Source organism: Scyliorhinus torazame, chromosome 11, assembly GCF_047496885.1.
Source record: "Scyliorhinus torazame isolate Kashiwa2021f chromosome 11, sScyTor2.1, whole genome shotgun sequence".
Taxonomy (NCBI): Eukaryota; Metazoa; Chordata; class Chondrichthyes; order Carcharhiniformes; family Scyliorhinidae; genus Scyliorhinus; species Scyliorhinus torazame.
In genome coordinates, this window is record NC_092717.1 from 26,272,051 (window position 1) to 26,290,496 (window position 18,446).

Sequence of the window (18,446 nt, forward strand, 5' to 3'; positions counted from 1 at the left end):
TTATTACTGTTGTTTTTGAGGATCTATGGCTTTGCAGTTGCTTGGATAATGTGTCCCAGGAACTTTATCATGGGCCGAGAAAACGCACATTTGTCAAGCCAGCCTCTTGCAACACGGATGAGACTTCCCTGACCGGTTTGTCATGCTCCTGCTTCGCTGACTCATGGATTAAAGTAGTCACCTTTGGTCAAAATCTTTTCTTGTATTTTTAAAAAGGCAGATCCTCTTTAAACAATTCAATATGTTTTCGGTTAGCTGGTGAAGTTTTGGTAGATCTCACTCAATTGTAACTTTCTATTGTTGTTGTGACAACAGTCCTCAGCTTACCCACGCCTGCAAAGAGTGTGAGGGATTCCCTCCTAGATTCATTTTCTTCACTCTTTGCACTGACCGTACCAACTTTTAGAATCAATTTCAGAGCTGCTCAATAGAGAGTTTGCTTGATTATTGAATCATACAATGTTTCAGGAATTAGTCTATTTTTTAGTATTGTCTCTAGCAGGCATTGAGCATTTAACTTGGTCCTTCTAAATCTTGGTGTTGAATAGAGGATGGTTGCAGTGTCCTGTTGTTCAGCCATGAAATGCTGTCAGATAGCACTGAGACACTGGTGGCTGGATTCTCTGTTTTTGGGACTGTGTCTCCATGCTGCCGTAAAAACTATGGGGCAGGCTTCTCCCACAACTGGCTGGATGGCCTGACGCCGGCGCCAAGAACCACTCCGGCATCGGGCCACCCGGAAGTTGCAGAATCCTCTGCACTTCTGTGGGCTAGGCTGGCGGCAGAGGGGTTGGCGCCGTGCCAACCGCCACCGAAAGGCCGCCGCGAGTTGGCGCATGCGCAGAACCCCTGGCGTGTTTCTTATGCATGCGCAGGGGGTGTCTTCTCCGCGCCGGCCATTGGGGAGCCCTACGGAGGCCAGCGCAGAGGGAAAGAGTGCCGCCACGGCACAGGCCCGCCCGCAGATCGGTGGGCCACAATAGCGGGCCAGGCCCCCCCCCCCACTCCAGAGGACTCGGCTAGCTGCCCTCCAAGCCAGGTCCCACCGGGATGGACCATGTCCATTTCACACTGGCGGGACTGGTCGTAAACGGGCGATCGCACGGCCCATCGGGGCCCGGAGAATTGCTCGGGGGGCCGATGCCAACGACCACGCAGCGTTATCCCCGCCCCAGCCCGAAAAACAGGGCTATGAATATGTGGCCCTTTCACGCCAGTTTTTCTTTCTCCATCATACATTTAATGCCTTCTTCTATAGGTCACTCTTGTCATTGGACAAAGGAGTGTGCAACACTTCAAAGTGATTGTGGTATTGTACTTAATACCACCAGTGGGAGTCTAAATAGGAATTTAGCCCGTGTTAAGCACCACTGTTAAAGTGCTTCCTGGAATTCTAGATACAGCACAGGAGGTTTTTTGGCCCCTCTTATCGGAGCTACAAATTCACCCCACTTCTCTACTTTCCCCTTTTTATTTAATCCTGCATGTTTTTCTCCTTCAAGTATTTATCCAATTCCCTTTTGAAAGTCTCTATTGAATCTGCTTCCGCTAGCCTTTCATTACTTGCTGTGGAATTTATTTTGTGTCGTCTATAGATCTTTTGACAAATACATTAACTCTGTGTGCTCTTATTACCAATCCTTCAGCCACTAGAAGTACGGTTTCTCCTTATTATCCTATCAAAGCCCTTCATGATTTTGACCAACTCTGCAAATTCTCATTTTAATCTTTTGTTTTGATTGTTTTGAAGAAACAATCCCAGATTCTCGAAGTCCACATAGCTAAAGTCCTGCATTCTGGTTCCAAGCCAAAGATATTTGAGCACCTTTCTAATTAACGGACTTCTCAACATGCCTGGCCACCTTCTAAGATTTATGTACACCTCCAGGTCTCTCTATTCCTACATCACCTTTAAAATTGCACCATTCTGTTTTTATTGCCTTTCCTTATTTGTTTCTACTAAATGCATCATGTCACACATCTCCATATTCAATTTAATTTGCTATGTAATAATATAATAATATTTGTTACAAGTAGGCTTACATTCACACTGCAATGACGTTACTGTGAAAAGCCCCTAGTCACCACATTCTGGCACCTATTCAGCCTGAAGTCTGTGTTGCTATCTTCCTCATTATTTACTACATTTCTGGCTTCTGTGTGTCATGTGAGTGTCTTTAAGAAATGGATGTTTAAGAAATGTACCTTTACGAAATGGGTGTTTATCAGTGATGTCAAAGTGTGGTGGAGCTGGGCTGTCTGTCAGGTTTTTACTTTCGTTTTAGGCTGTTTGCTGCAGGGTGTGTTTTAGTTTCATTTTCAGTGTTGGAGCTGAAGCCATACCAGGTGTACTGCTGTTCTATCTGCCATCAAAAGACTATCTCTTGATCATTTGGTGAATTTAGAATTATAAATGTTTTCAGTAGTGACTTTAATCTGATGTGCTTTTGTGAAAGGTTTTGTTTTTAAGTCGTATGGATGTTAAAAGGAAAGCTTAAAGGATTACTTAGTGTTGTAGTCTTTGGGGGTTAGATTTGAATTGATGGTTGCTAAGATGTTCACTGTATGTTTCAAAAAGGTTAACTTGAGTTCATAGAATAAACATTGTTTTGCTTTAAAAAATACTTTTCCATTTCTGCTGTACCACACCTGTAGAGTGGGCTGTGTGCTCCCCATACCACGATCTATAAAAGTTGTGGGTCAGGTGAACTTCATGATAACACTGTGGTCATCTGCAAGCTTTGAGATTATGCTCTGTATACTCAACTCTGCATCATGAATATATATCAAAAAGAGCAGTGATTCTAATCGTACTGATCACTGGGTGACACTCTACTTCTTTCCAGTCTTTAAAACAAGCGCTCACCACTAATCTCTGCTTTATTTTCTGCAGCCAATCTTTCAGTTATATCTCCTTTAATTCTAAAGTGCTTTCCCTCAACTGTAAAATCAAGATAATCATGCTTAGTTAATGCACATAAGTTACTCCCAGGTGCCCAATAAATGTGAGCCTTGGAATGTTGGCTTACAGTGTGACAATCAATAATGAACTTACCTTTTGCGCTAGATGTTTACATTCTTATGCCCAACTGAATGATCTTTGGTTAATGATGGGTGTACCTGAGTGCTTGTTCTTGGAAACACAGATGGTTTTACTGAAGCAAAAAAATCAAACCTCACTTCAACGAACTGTTAGCTCATTTGGAAGTAATCAATATCGAAGTGTTGAAGAAATTTCTAATCAGCACACCCGGAATGACTTTTGAAAAAAAATCACTCCTCTAAATTTTGGTCATAATTTTGTGTCTAGCTCCCCTAAACTGTCTTTCACCAAAGGATCCAAAGCATCAAAGTCCATTCAAACAGCTTCACGCCAGAACTTACTCAGATGTTTGAATAGTAATAACTCGAGTCACTGATGGTGGTTGAAAGTATTTCTTCTTTCTGGCTCTTGTTATTCATGCTCTCTGGATAACTGAATAATAGAGGAAGGCCTCCCTTCATCTTTTGTTATAACTTAAAATTCCTGATAACCGAAATCATTGTTGTTGTCAGCAATAATTCCTTTCTGGTGACTATTGAGTGTAATTACTCCAGATTGGGTCAGGCCAATGCTCTAAATGCCAGCCAGAACCATAACTCAGGGCTCCCAGTGGCTTTGGAAACTGCAGGTATCTTCTTAAAGTCATGGTGTCTCAGATTCTGCCACATTATTTCAAAGTGCACCACATAGAAAGATAATGCATAAGCAATCAAGACTGTAATGGACCATGGGAGAAATAAGTTGTGCAGTCCAGAATTACAAGTTAAACATTTGTTGATGATAATCATTTCCCCAAAGTAGCAATGCAAGGGTGGCAATTTCTTCACGTGCCAAAGTCCTCAGATAATTTAGTTTTCAGGCACTAATGACAGCAAATTCCTTTAATATGTGGAGGGTCAATGAACAAGGAAAAATTAACGTTTTGCAGTTTTTTCCTTGCATATCATTTACTTTGAAAAACAATAATATAAATTTCTGTTTCCTACAGTAACTTAATTAATTTAATATTAAAAAAAACTTACCCCAAGGAATCAGACCTTTATTCTGGGGACCATGAGGTAGTGGGCTTGGTGGGTCAGATAAGGTTCGTTTGTGTCCAGGGGGTGGGGGTGGTGGTCTCTTCTTTGATAGAGTGGAGCTGCCGGTTGTGACCTGGAGGCCTACAGGAAGGATTGAAGGAGGGACAGGGCCATGTGAAGCTGGAGAAGCACAAAAACATAGCTGACTACTGCACAATATGTTAAGAGCAGATAAGAAAGCAAACAATAATGGTGCGATGGAGGATCAAAATTAAATGAAAACAACTGACTTCTTCCTATCCATTACTGAATAAAACTGATGACCAGAAAAAGCAAATTTTCACTTCAAGATAGGAATGGTGGTCATCTAATTAAATATGTACACCATATATACATACCTATCATTCCAAATGCTACTTGTACAAGATTAGTGTTTCAGAATTTGTTTTCTTTAGGATTAGAAACAAAAATAAATCACTCTTGGTGAATATTAATATGACCTAAACCTGGAAGTGTGTTCTCAAACTTATTTGTTTTCTCTACTGTCTTTTACCAAGTATCAGCTCTAACTCAAAAGGTGTAGATTCAAGCACATAATTTTGGCTGTCACTCGATGCATTACTGGGGTAAAGCTGCATTATAATACAGTAAAATCTTTATTATCCAGTATGCGCAGGGAATGGGTGGTGCTGGTTAATCAAAAATACCAATTAATCGAGAGTGCCATTTACCTATAGAATATAGCGCAATATTTGCAGCACACACGAATATGGAAATACTCAAAGAACAGTATTCTTTTTACGTCTAATTCTTAACAGTACATTAAAACAAAATATAAAATCATACAATATGCTGTATGGTTCCGCTAACTTTGGAATTGCTTCCGGTTGATAAATTCGTATTTAGGGAATATCAAAAATGTTGGTTATTAGAGAATTCTGGTTTGTATTGCCGGATAACCAAATTTACTGTAGCTAACTCAGATATAAAAACAAGCCCTCATTCTGCCTGTTCAGGTAAAAAAAAATATGAACAGCAGAGTTTTTCCAATGTCTTAGTCAATGCCCTGAAGAACCAAGAAAAAAAGACTAACTGGTCATTTATATTATTATGTATGGTAGGTGGCTCAGCACATATTTGTGGTTATACCTGTCTTTATGACATGCAATCGCGACACTTCAACTATCATTTCTTAACTACCTTAAAGTAATTTAGCATGTGCCAAGAATGCTGTTTAAATGCACAATCTCTTTCTTGTGCCTCAAAATGAACGAGTAATTGGAAAATCCTGCCCTCCCAGTAAGGAGCTACATCTGTTAGACAGAGAAAGGGCTGCAACACGATGGGGTGGATTATGTGAGGGATTGCATTGCACCCGTGGCCCCGCAGTTGCAAAATTATCCTGGGAGCAACCTTAATTGTTTCAAGTGAAACTTCCACCTCCACCTGTGAAGAAGTCCCACCCTAGAGAGCTGCCAGCCATTGCTGGAAATATAGGCAGTCCTCGGAGAAGACGACGGATGGGGGTCTGGACTTAAAAGTACGTCTGGGACTTTGGACAAGTCAGGCTGCCTAACCCCAGTTAGGAAGGGAGGTGGTTGACTTGGGGTGGAGGGTTTGGGTAGGGGGCACGATCCTGGCCAACAGCAGCCTACAGCGAAAACTGCCAGGCTACCTGCTTTGCCTCTGTCTTCCCCCGTTGTATGTTAAATAGCAGCAGAGGTGGAATGAGGCCCTTAGGTGGCCAGTAATTGGACTCTTAAAGGTCTCAATAGATCTTAGGATAGGTGGGCTACCCAGCACCTTCCCCATTCATCTTAATATGAGAGACAGGTCAGTGATGGGCTTTATTTTACAAGCCGGCCGGCTTCAAATATGCCAGAGACCCATCCATCTGCAAATGCATTATATCAGATATCTGGGCCTATGTTTGATTTTACATTTGTGAAGGAAAATGGCAGTTTAATAAAGATTTTTTTCACAAATAGATTTTGGATGGTCAGGAATAAAATAAAATATGCAGCAACATTTATATTTCTTACTAAGTCTTGTGGATAAATTGGAATAAAAATGCAATTTGTATTATTACTACAAGTTCAAAGGAACATACAATTCAACAATCAGCAGGTCAATTCCTTGATCAATGGATTTGTATTAGTTCTTGAGTTTTAACTCTAATAATAATAATAATCTTTATTAATGTCACAAGTAGGCTTACATTAACACTGCAATGAAGTTACTGTGAAAATCTCCTAGTCGCCACACTCTAGCACCTGTTCGGGTACATTGAGGGAGAATTCAGAATGTCCAATTCACCTAACAAGCACGTCTTTCGGGACTTGAAAACCGGAGCACCCGGAGGAAACTCACGCAGACATGGGCAGAACGTGCAGACTCCACATAGACAGTGACCCAAGCTGGGAATTGAACCTGGGATTCTGGCGCTGTGAAATAACAGTTCAAACCACTGTGTTACCGTGATGCCCATTAGGGACTAGGGGTGCAATTCAACCAAAATATTTCGAAGTACCATTTTAGGCGAGTTTGGCGGAGTGTTTCTTGCCAGCTTTTTGGGTGAGATCCAACAGCGATTCAACCACACTTAAGTCATTTTTCTGGGATTTGGAGAGTTTCCCCGTGGTCAAGCCCACATTTAGGGCGTGATTATCTTGATGCGTTGCGCTCAAGCGGGAGCATAACGCAGCCGGAGAATCCCAGGAGTGGCGACCCGACAGATTCTGCGTGTCGCGAGATTCACCCAAGTCCCCCGAGGTGTTGGGTGTTGGAAATCTGCCCAAAATGGGCGGGACCAAATGACTCCCGCAGAAGTAGGCCTCCCTCGATTCTCTGGCCTCACCAGGCACTGATCAGTGCTGGTCCACACAAACGTGGACCAGGCAGAACAGCACCCGGGGGATCTCCCGGGCCATCGGAGACCCCTGGGTGGTCAGGGGAAGTGCAGGGTGGCTCCCTGGTCCTCTCCCTGGAATGCAGGCACCCTGGCATTGCCCAGCTGGCATTCCAAGATGTCCAGATGGCACTGCCAAGCTGGTAGGAGCACTGTCTGGGTGTCAGGGTGGCATTGCAAGGGTGCCTGAGTGCCAGGGACCGAGGGGGGGGGGGGGGCCACACCCATGAAATGAGGGTGGAGGGGGGGTTTGAAGGGTGGGGAATACATAGCAGTAAAGTAGGGGCTTTGGGAGGTTGAAGGGGTGATGGGTGGGGGTCCTGGAAGGCCGGGGGTGCTGTAAGGGGACTTGGGGATGGGACCCAGGGATCCCAGAGTGGAGTGCCCTCACTTGGGGGGGGGGGGGGGGGGGTGCGGTAGTGTCCATGTGTGTGGGAGGGTGACGCTGCCCATGGGTGGGGGTACAGGCTCACTTAGAGATCGAGGCACCTTTCAAATTTGCAGCCCTTTATCTGAGTTCAGCTCCCCAGTGCTAAACAAAATTCCAAGAGTGGGCTAAACCGATGAAAAACTCTCCAGGGCCCATAACAGTGACTACCTGTCATCGAATAGCGGTGGGGAACTCGCCGCCAGAGCCGATGGGAAGCTCCCTGAAAATCCCGCCACAAATTAAGTTAGAAATGTTTTGGGAGAATTGCGCCTCTCGAAAGATTTTCAACACTGGGAGACTGGCTCTTCAGAGATCTGGGCCCCATTTTGAAAGTATGCTCCAATCTCTAAGTGAGATGGAGGGTCCCCCATCCACAGGCAATGTCACCTCCCACACACATGGGCATTATACTCCACACCCTCTAAGTGAGGACACCCCGTTATGGGTTCGCTGAGGGACCCTTCCTTCCTTTTCAGGACCCCCCCACTTCACCCCCCCCAAACTTTAGTAGGCCCCTTCATACCTGCCCGTCACCCACGCCCCCCTTATCCAGCCTTTCATGGGCATGGCCCATACCCCAGGCACCCTAGCAGTGCCATTGCAAGCTTAGTGCCACCCAGGCATCCTGGCAGGGCCACGGTGGCAGTGCCAAGGTGCCAGAGGGAGACCCGGAGGTCTGCCCCCCCCTCCTCCCCGACCACCCAGGGGTTTCCAAACGACTGGGAGTCCTCCCAGGTTCTGTCACGCGTGATCCAAGTTTGGGTAGGCTAGGACTAAGCGGCACCTGGTACAGGCCTCGCTGGCAACGGCGAATTCCAGATTGTGACATCTCACAAGGTTTGGATGAGAGGCCTCTCGCGAGATTCCTCGGCCTCGTCGTGCCACCAGGTCGGGTGCGACGAGGCCATTAAATCGCGTCCTAGAATTCTGAAATAACCTAGCTAATATTTATCCTTTCTAGTAATACAAAAGCAAATACATTGGATGCTGGAAATCTGAAATAAATGCAGAAAATCTAGAAATACATAGCAGACCAGGCATTATAGAACATAGAACAGTACAGAACAGAACAGGCCCTCCATGTTGTGCCGAGCATTGTCCGAAACCAAGATCAAGCTATCCCACTTCCTGTCATTTCCACGTATAATGTGTCATTATATGTGGAAAGAAACAGAGTTAATCTTTCAGGTTGATGACATTTCATCAGAACTGAAGATAGAAATACAATAATGGAAGGGGGTAGGGCAGGAAAACAAAAGGGTATAGGATGGTTGATAAGGGCGATTTAATGACAAAAGGTTCTGTGTTGCTGAAGCCAAAGAGTGCAAATGGGTAAAAATCATGAAACCTTACTTCCAATATTTCTGTTTTTATTTTCTCCAGTTTGGATTATAGTTTTTCTTCTGAGGTGAGAAAACCAGCGTGGAGAGTTTTCTGCCTCATGCTGGTGGGGCGGAGCCAACGTTAGATTTGGTGCCCTTTTCCGGAACTGCAAGAAGAAAATACTCCCTGCTCCCCTCACAGATAAGAGAAATGCCTACCTCAACAGGGCAACCCCCCCACCTCAACATAACGGGAACCCCTACCTGGAGGGCCCACCCTGACACTGACCCCCTGGATTTTGTGCCTGTGTCGCATTTGTAATCATGGCTAACTCGGGTGCAAAATCGCTCCCAAAATGTTAAAAAAGCAACAAATATCAAAATGGGAGTTTTGGTAATTGCACCTCCAGGTTTGTCTAGAAATGAAATCCTGTTCATTTTTTTTTTTTTTTTTTTTTTGAGTGTTGCCTATCAACAATTGGTTTCAAAAAGGTGGTGGGGAGCTGTGTTTGTGCAGTCACACCCACAGTTTTGTTCAGAAGGGAATCCCAGGCTTTGGACCCAGTATCAGTGAAGGAATGAAGATAGAGTTCCAAGTCAGGATGGCGTGCCACCTTGCCTTTCTGGATTGCAGGTTTGGAAGATGCTGACAAATGAGGTTTGGCGTTGCACTTCAGTGCATCTTGCAGGTGGTGCACACTACTGTCACTGTGTGCAATTGGTGAAGGGAGTGACGTTTATGGTTGTGGATGGCGTGCAGTATACTTCTGTCTTGCACTTGGCAGTCTGGGTACTGTGGTAGAATCCACGATGAAAAATCATCGATGGGAGAGCTGCAACAAGCAATCAAATGGATGAGAAACACCAAAGTTTGCGATCCTGTTGATATTCCAGCTGAGATCTTCAAAGCAGGTGGGCTTATGCTTACAAAACTCCATTCACTCAACCTACAGATTTGGGAGGTAAAAACTACACCCATCCCAAAAAAGACCTCAGGAATATCACGGTAGCACAGTAGATACCACTGTTGCGTCACAGCCCCAGGGTCCCAGGTTCGATTCCCGGCTTGGGTCACTGTCTGCGCGGAGTCTGCACGTTCTCCCCGTGTCTGCATGGGTTTCCTCCAGGTGCTCAGATTTCCTCACACAAGTCCCGAAAACTTGGTTATTTTGAATTCTCCCTCTGTGTACCCGAACAGGTACTGGAATGTGGCAACTAGGGACTTTTCACAGTAACTTCATTGCAATGTTAATGTAAGCCTACTTGTGACAATAAAGATTATTTACAAAAACGGTAACTATCTTCATGGAGGACATAAATAATGCTGTGGAAACTATGGAGGTATTTTCCTCTTGATTACAGCAAGGGAAATCATAACATTAATTCTCCTGAAGTGCCGATTTCCCTTGGCTGAGGAAATCATTTCAGAGACACAGTATGGCTTTAGACCTTCCAGAGGTATCTCTCACATGTTTTTTGTTGCCAGACAAATCCAAGAAAAATGTTGAGTACACCACCAGAAATTCTTCAATCTCTTCATTGCATACATCAACCGTACCATACCATCCAACTCAGTAAATTATGAGATTCTGTGGAGGTTGGATGTCCAAGAAACTTCACCACAATCCCGTAACTGCTTCATGATGATGAGACTGCAACTGTCTTCAAGAGGGAGATCTGAAACAGATGCCTTCAAAATGAAAATGAAATGAAAACCGCTTATTGTCACAAGTAGGCTTCAAATGAAGTTACTGTGAAAAGCCCCTAGTCGCCACATTCCGGCACCTGTTCGGGGAGACTGGTATGGGAATTGAACCGTGCTGCTGGCCTGCCTTGGTCTGCTTTCAAAGCCAACGATTTAGCCCAGTGTGCTAAACCAGCCATTGGATCCAAAATCCGGACCTCTGTCAAGCAAGGCTGTGTGCTAGCCCCCATACTATTTATAATGACAGCGGCCGTTCGCCTCGCCTCTGGTGTGAGTATTAAATAGTGCGTTGATGGAAAACTCTCTACCCCAAGTCACCTCTGTGCCAAAAAGAACTGATCACCATTGATATAATTGATCTACAGTTTGTGGATGATTGTAGTTTCATTGCACACTCTGGACCAGGTTTGAATACCAATCTCGATCTCTTTGATTTTACATGCAAGAGACTGGACATGTCCTGCGTGTTGCCAAATCCAAGGGCGTGATTCTCCGAGCCCCGCGCCGGGGAATCAGCGCAACCGTCGCCGATTCTCCAGCCTGAATGGGCCGAGCAGCCGCTCCGACTCGACAGAGTCCCGCCGGTGCCGTTCACCCCTGGTCGCTGCCACTGGGAACTCTGCGGGAACGCTCGGCGGAGGGGGGGGGGCTCCTTCACTGGGGGAGCCTCCGAAGGGGTCTGTGCCGCGATTGGGGCCCACCGATCGGCGGCCGGCCTCTCTGTCAGCGGGCCTCCTTTCCTCCACCGGCAATGTTATAGCCTTGCGCCATTGTTGTGCGGGGCGGCCTGTGGGAGGACGGCCACTGCGCACGCGCTAGTTGGCGCCTGCCCAACTGCGTATGCGCGGGATCCAAGGCGTCGCGTTTTTTACGTGGCGCCAGTGTCTGACGCCGCGCCGAGTCCCTGCCCCCACAAATCGCACCACGCCCCTGCCAGCCCCACGGAGGCCCCAGAATGGGGGTCTGGGAACGGGTGCCGACGCCGGATTAAAACACTCCGGTTTTTACTCCGGCGTCAGCACTTAAGACTCTTTTGTCAACTTAATCAGCCAAACATTCCACCTCCCATATATTTTGAAGGAGATATTCTGGAACATGTTGAGCACTTCCCATACCTTGGCAGTTACCTCTCAAGGCTCCATTTAAGAGGAGATTCAACACAGGGTCAGGTGTGCTAACAGCCTTTTACAAACTATGGCAGCAAGTACTTGAGAACAAAGACTTATGCAAGTCAACAAAAGTCCTAATGTACACAGCGTTGTTGTCACCATACTCCTGCTTTGCAGTGAGACCTGGATTGTGCATCAGCACTGGATAAATTCCATCAGCAATGTCTCAGCTCCATTCTTTGGCTTCAAAGGGAGAACCATGGAACAGATGTCAAGTGTCCTTCTTGAAACCAGCTCCACAAGCATTCAAGCAAAATTCCTGCAAAATCAACCATGATGGGTTGGACACTGTGCTCAGATAGCCAAAGACCATCTCTCTTGCCACATATTGTTTTCTCAGCTCTCAAATGATCAGTGTTCCAGTGGAGGACAAAGGAAATTTTTCAAAGACACTCTGTAGCTCTCCTTGAAGTGTAACAGCAATGACATTAACGACTAGGAGTTTGCTAATGGCAACAACTTGTCCATCAAGTTGCATCATGTTTCGAGTCCAAGCATCATAATGATGAGGCACAGTGGCAGCAGAGAAGTAAAGGAATTAAATCCTGCACTCCCAATCTCTGTAACTTGCAGGATGTCCTTCCTCATGTGCCCAAAGATCTGAGAGTCGGTAATTTACATGTTTAGTCATATGAAAACCCATGGCAGAAACTCGTGATCCAGAGTAGACTTAATCTGCGAGTCAAGGGACCACCGACAAGATGGTGGACAGGCTTTGGGGAATCAGAACGTGAGTTACTTGCTGCAGATATCCTAGCCTCTGACCTGCTCATCTAGCCACAATATTTATGTGGCTGGTGCAATTAACTTTCTGGTTATTGGTAACCTCCAAGATGTTAATGATAAGGTAGTGGCATTCAGTGTCAAAGGGAGATGGTTAGGTTCTTTTCTGGTGGAAATGGTCATTGCCTGCCACTTGCGTGGTACAAACATTACTTGCCACCCATTAGCCCAAATCTAATTGTTTTCTCGGTATTTCTGAATGTGGACATGACCTATTTCAATGTCTGAAGAGTTGCAAATGTCTCTGAACACTGCACAATCATCAGCAAGCATCCTTATTTCTGATTTTATGATGGAGGGGAAGTCCTTGCTGAAGCAGCTGAAGATGGTTAGGTCGGGACATTACTGAAGAACTCCTGAAGCCATGTCCTGTAGCTGAGATGATTAACCTCCAACAACCGCCACATTTCTTCGAGATTTCCGCGATTTGCACTTTTTTGAATCTTGCTATGGTTCCTTGGTGCAAGGTTCCTTGATATTAAGGGCACCTTAATTCGTTCCGGGACCATGTAGCCCTGGCAGAACCCAAATCGAGCATTCTGTGAGCACGTTATTCCTGCATAAATGCTACTTGATAGCATTGTCAAGGCACCTTCCATCACTTTGCTGGTGATTGAGAGTGGATTGATGGGGTGGTAATTGAGGCTGAATTTGAATTGTCTTACTTCTATACTGCAGCTGTACTGAAACAGTTTGGCTAAGGGCGCGGCTAGTTTTGAATCACAATTCTTTAGCACTGCAGCCACAGTGTTGTTAGAGCCCATAGCCCTTGGCTGTATTCTGCCCTGTACTGTACTGCCTCTGCACTGTAAATTCTATGATCTATTCAGTGCCTTCAGCCTTTTCTTACCATCATGCGAAGTGAATTGAATTGGCCAAAGACATATACCTGTGATGGTGCAGAGCCCAGGAAAGCAGCGAGATGGTTATACACTCGGCACTTCTGGCCGATGACAGCTACAAATTCTTCAGCCTGGTCTTTAGCACTGATGTGCTCGGCTCTACTGTCATTGAGGATGGAGATGTTTGTGAAGCCTCCTCCTCTGGTTGGTTGTTTAATTGTCCACTACCATTACCAGCAGGACTGAATACAGTAGGACTGCAGAGATTTGATGTGATCATTAATTGTAGGATCACTTTGCTCTGTTTATTGCATGCTGGATCTGCTATTTAACATGCATACTTGCTTGTGTTGTAGTTTCACCTGCTGGGAATTCATTATTAGGTATGCATGATGCTCCTCCTGGCATGCTCTCCTGCACTCTTGATTGAACCAGGGTTAAAACCAGAAGAATAGGAACAGGGATAGGTTGTTCAGCCCCTTGAGCCTACTCCACCTTCAATTGGATCATGGCTGGTCCGACATTTCTCACGTCCACTTTCCTGCCCTTTCCCGGTAGCCCTCGATTCCCTTAGTGATCAAGAATCTATCTATCTCGGCCTTAAATGTACACAAGGACTCTGCCCCCACAGCTCTCTGTGGCAAGGAGTTCCAAAAACTCTCAGCCCTCCGAGAGAAGGAATTCCATCTCATCTCAGTCTTAAATTGGCACCCCTTTATTCTGAGACTATGCCCTCAGGTCCCAGACTCCATGAGGTGAAACATCCTCTCAGCATTTACCCCGTCAAGCCCCTTAAGAGTCCTATGTGTTTCAATGAGATCATCTCTTGTTCTTCTAAATTCCAATGAGTAGAGTCCCAACCTGTTTAACCTTTGCTCACAAGACAATCTCTCCATCCAAGGGAACCTTCTCTGAACCATTTCCAATGAAATAATATCTTTCCTTAAATAAGGGGACCAAAACTGCTCACAGTACTGCTTGTACGGTTGCAGCAAGACTTCCCTACTCTTATACTCCCAACTTCCTTGAAATAAGGGTCAACATTCAATTTGCGTTCCTGATTACCTGCTGCACCTGTGTGCTAGCTTTGTGTTTTGTGCACAAGTATCCCCGACTCCCTTTGTGTTGCAGCTTTCTGCAGTTTTTCTCCATTGAAATAATACCGTTCTTCTCTTCTCCCTTCCAAAATGAACACATTTACCCATATTATTCTCCATTTGCCAACTTTTAGTCCACTTATTTAACCCAACAACATCTCTTTTGCAAACGGTTTGTACCCTTCTCGCAACTTGCCTTTTCACCTACATTGCTGCCTACGGCGCTGAGGTCCCAGGTTCGATAACCAGCCCCTGGTCACTGTCGGTGTGGAGTTTGCACATTCTCCCCGTGTCTGCGTGGGTTTCACCCCCACAACCCAAAGATGTGCAGGTTAGGTAGATTGGCCACACTACATTCCCCTCAATTGGAAAATAAATAATTGAGTACTCTAAATTTATTTTTAAAACCTTGCCTTTCCACCTATTTCTGTTTCGTCTGAAAATTTGGCTACAGTACATTCGCTTCCTTCCTCCAAGTCATGAATACATATTGTAAACAGCTACGGTCCCAGCACTGATCCCTGTGGAACCCTACTGGTTACAGGTCACTAACCTGAAAAAAATAACCCCTTATCCCCACTCGTTGTTGCCTGCCTGCAAATTAGCCAATTTCTTATCCATGCCAATATACTACCTCCAACACTATGGGTTGTTATCTTATAACAACCTTTTGTGAGGTACCTTGACAAATGCTTTCTGGAAGTCAAAATACAACACATCTACTATCTCCTCTTAACCACCCTGGTTGAGACTTCCTTGAAAAACTCTAATAATGAAGCCATGCCAACTATGCTTGGTTACATTATGATTTTCCAAATGTGCTGTTATTACTTCCTTGATAAGATTATGATTTTCCAACTGTGCTGCATTACTTCCTTGACAATTGATTCCAACATTTTAGCAACAATAGATGTTAGGCTAATTGGCCTATAGTTTTTTAAAATATAAATTTAGAGTATCCAATTATTTTTCTTCCCAATTAAGGGGCAATTTAGCGTGACCAATCCACCTACCTGCACATCTTTGGGTCGTGGGGGTGAGACCTATGCAGACAAGGGGGAGGACGTGCAAACTCCACAGTGACCCAGGGCTGGGATCGAACCCGAGTTCTCGGCACTGTGAGGCAGCAGTGCTAACCACTGCGCCACCGGTCCACCCCTAATTGGCCTCTAGTTACCGCTTTTTGCCTCCCATCCTTTTTGACTAGGGGTGTCACACCGACAGTTTTTCCAATCCTCTGGTACTTCTCGAGAATCCAAAGATTTGGGGAAAATTACAACCAATGCAGCATTCACTAACTCTGCAGCTACTTCTTTTAGGTTCATAGGAATCAAGCAGTCAGGGCTAGGGGAGTTATCTGCCTTTAGCCCTATTAGTTTATCTAATACGATTTCTCTAGTGTAGTTGCCCTGTATTCTTTAGTGTTAATGAGATGTTCCAAGTATCTTCCATCGCAAAAACTGATGAAAAATATCTGTTCAACTCTTCTGTCATTTCCTTATTCCCCATTCAACGTGCCTCAATGACTACCGTCTGATGGCCCTGACTTCAGTCGAATGAAGTGCTTCGAGAAGTTGGACATGAAGCGCATCACCTCCATACTCCCAGAACACCATTATCCACTGCATTTCGCATACTGCCACAACCGGTCCACAGCAGAGGCCATCTCCCTGGCCCGACACTCATCCCTAGAGCATCTCGACAACAAGGACTCCTACATCAGACTCCTATTTATTGACTACAGCTCCGCATTCAACACCATAATTCCAGCCAAGCTCATATCAAAGCTCCAAAACCTAGAACTTGGCTCCTCACTCTGCAACTGGATCCTCAACTTTCTGACCCACAGACCACAATCAGTAAGAATAAACAACAACACCTCCTCCACAATAGTCCTCAATATCAGGGCCCTGCAAGGCTGCAAACTTAGCCCCCTACTCTACTCCCTGTACACACACGACTGCTGGCAACATTTTGTTCCAACTCCATCTACAAGTTTGCTGACGATACGACCATAGTGGGCCGGATCTCGAATAACGACGAGTCAGAATACAGGAGGGAGATAGAGAACCTAGTGAAGTGGTACAGCGACAACTATCTATCCCTCAATGCCAGCAAAACTAAAGAGCTCGTCATTCACTTCAGGAAGTACTGTACACACCCCTGTCGGCATCAACGGGGCTGAGTTGGAGATGGTTAGCAGCTTCAAATTCCTAGGGGTACACATCTCCAAAACTCTGTCCTGGTCCACCAACGTCGACGCTACCGCCAAGAAAGCACAACAGCGCCTATATTCCCTCAGGAAACTAAAGAAATTCGGCATGTCCATATTAACTCGGACCAACTTTTACAGATGCACCATAGAAGGCATCCTATCTGGCTGCATCACAGCCTGGTATGGCAACTGCTTGGCCCAAGACCGCAAGAAACTTCAGAGAGTCGGGAGCACAGCCTAGTCCATCACACGAACCTGCCTTCCATCCATTGACTCCATCTACACCCCCTGCTGCCTGGGGAAAGCGGACAGCTTAATCAAAGACCCCTCCAACCCGGTTTACTCACTCTTCCAACTTCTTCCATTGGGCAGCTGATACAAAAGTCTGAGAACACACACGAACAGATTCAAAAACAGCTTCTTCCTCGCTATTACCAGACTCCTAAATCACTCTCTTATGGACTGACCTGATTAACACTACACCCCTGTATGCTTCACCCGATGCCGGTGTTGAATGTAGTTACATTGTGTACCTTGTGTTGCCCTATTATGCATTTTCTTTTCATGTACTTAATGATCTGTTGAGCTTCTCGGAGAAAAATACTTTTCACTGTACCTCGGTACACATGACAATAAACAAATCCAATTACTATCTCCCCAGATTCATTTTCGAATGGGTTTATGTTCACTTTGACTTCTCTCTTCCTTTTTATATATTTGAAGAAACTCATTGTCAACTGTTATATTCCTCACTAGTTTGCCCTCGTAGTTTATTTTCTCTCTTTATCTTTTTAGTCCTCCTTTTTTGGATTCTGAATTCATCCGTGTCTTTGGGGTTATCATTAACTTTTGCCTCCTTATACACTTCTTTCAATTTAACACTCTCCTTAACTTCTTTGGTTAGTCATGGTTGGTTTATCCCTCTCTTCGAATCTTTCCTCCTTACTGAGATATATTTTTGATGAGTCATGAATTACCTCCTTAAATGCCTGCCACAATTTACTGTCTTCCCTGCTAATCTATCTGCCCAGTCTACTTTAGCTAACTTTATCCTCATTTCATTGTAATTCCCTTTATTTAAGTTAAATAGTTGTTTCCAAACTCAAGTTTCTCACTCTCAAACGGGATATTAAATTCTATCATGTTATGATCACTACTTCCCAGGGGATCTTTTACTCTGAGGTCATTTATTGAACCTGCCTCATTACCCATTCCAAGATAGCCTGTTCCCTTGTTGGCTCCATGACATATTGCTCGAGCAAACTATACCTAATACACTCTATGAATTTGTTGTCGTACCTACCAATCTTGATTAACCCAATCAACATGAAGATTAAAGTCACCCATAGTTATTGCTCTATTCATTTTACACGCTCCTATTATTTGTTAATTTATACCCTTTTCTACAGTGTGGCGACCGTTTGTGGGTCTATACACTACTCCGACCAATGTCTTCTTTCCTTTGCTGATTTTACCTCCACCCAAATGAACTCCACATCATCTGAGTCTGGATCATCTATCACAATTGCCCTCATTTGATCTTTAATTAACAGTGCTACCCCACCACCTTTTCCTTACCTCCTGTCTTTCCGAAAGGTCAAATATCCCTGCATATCAAGTTCCCAGTTTTGATCCAATGGATGAGACCATCTCCATTTCCCTTGATTTGTGCCATCATGTCATCTACCTTATTACGAATGCTTTGTGTATTAAGATACAAAGCTGGCTTGCCCTTTTTAATCATCCTATCTTTTCTTTGTACTGTGGCTCTTGTTACCCCTCGCACTTGATTATTCTGTCCACTGTTTTTGCATTTTACTGTTCTTTCTTTTATTACTGCCCTAGTTTATCTTTCCCTTGTCACCCTGCTTAGGTTCCCACACCCCTGCCATTTTAGTTTAAACCCTTCCCAA

The 18,446-nt window shown here is 44.8% G+C and overlaps 1 protein-coding gene across 3 annotated transcripts in view; it reads right to left on the minus strand.

Annotated features, from left to right (window-relative positions):
- The window catches only part of LOC140385184 (arf-GAP with SH3 domain, ANK repeat and PH domain-containing protein 1-like), a 414,311-nt gene that overhangs the window by 62,713 nt on the left and 333,152 nt on the right, over positions 1-18,446 (minus strand). For 2 of the 3 annotated variants that reach the window (XM_072467065.1, XM_072467066.1), the window contains exon 25: positions 4,066-4,242. In XM_072467065.1, coding sequence (XP_072323166.1) covers positions 4,066-4,242 — 177 coding nt within the window. The remainder of the gene's footprint in view (positions 1-4,065; positions 4,243-18,446) is intronic. The other variant, XM_072467067.1, reaches the window with a different exon arrangement.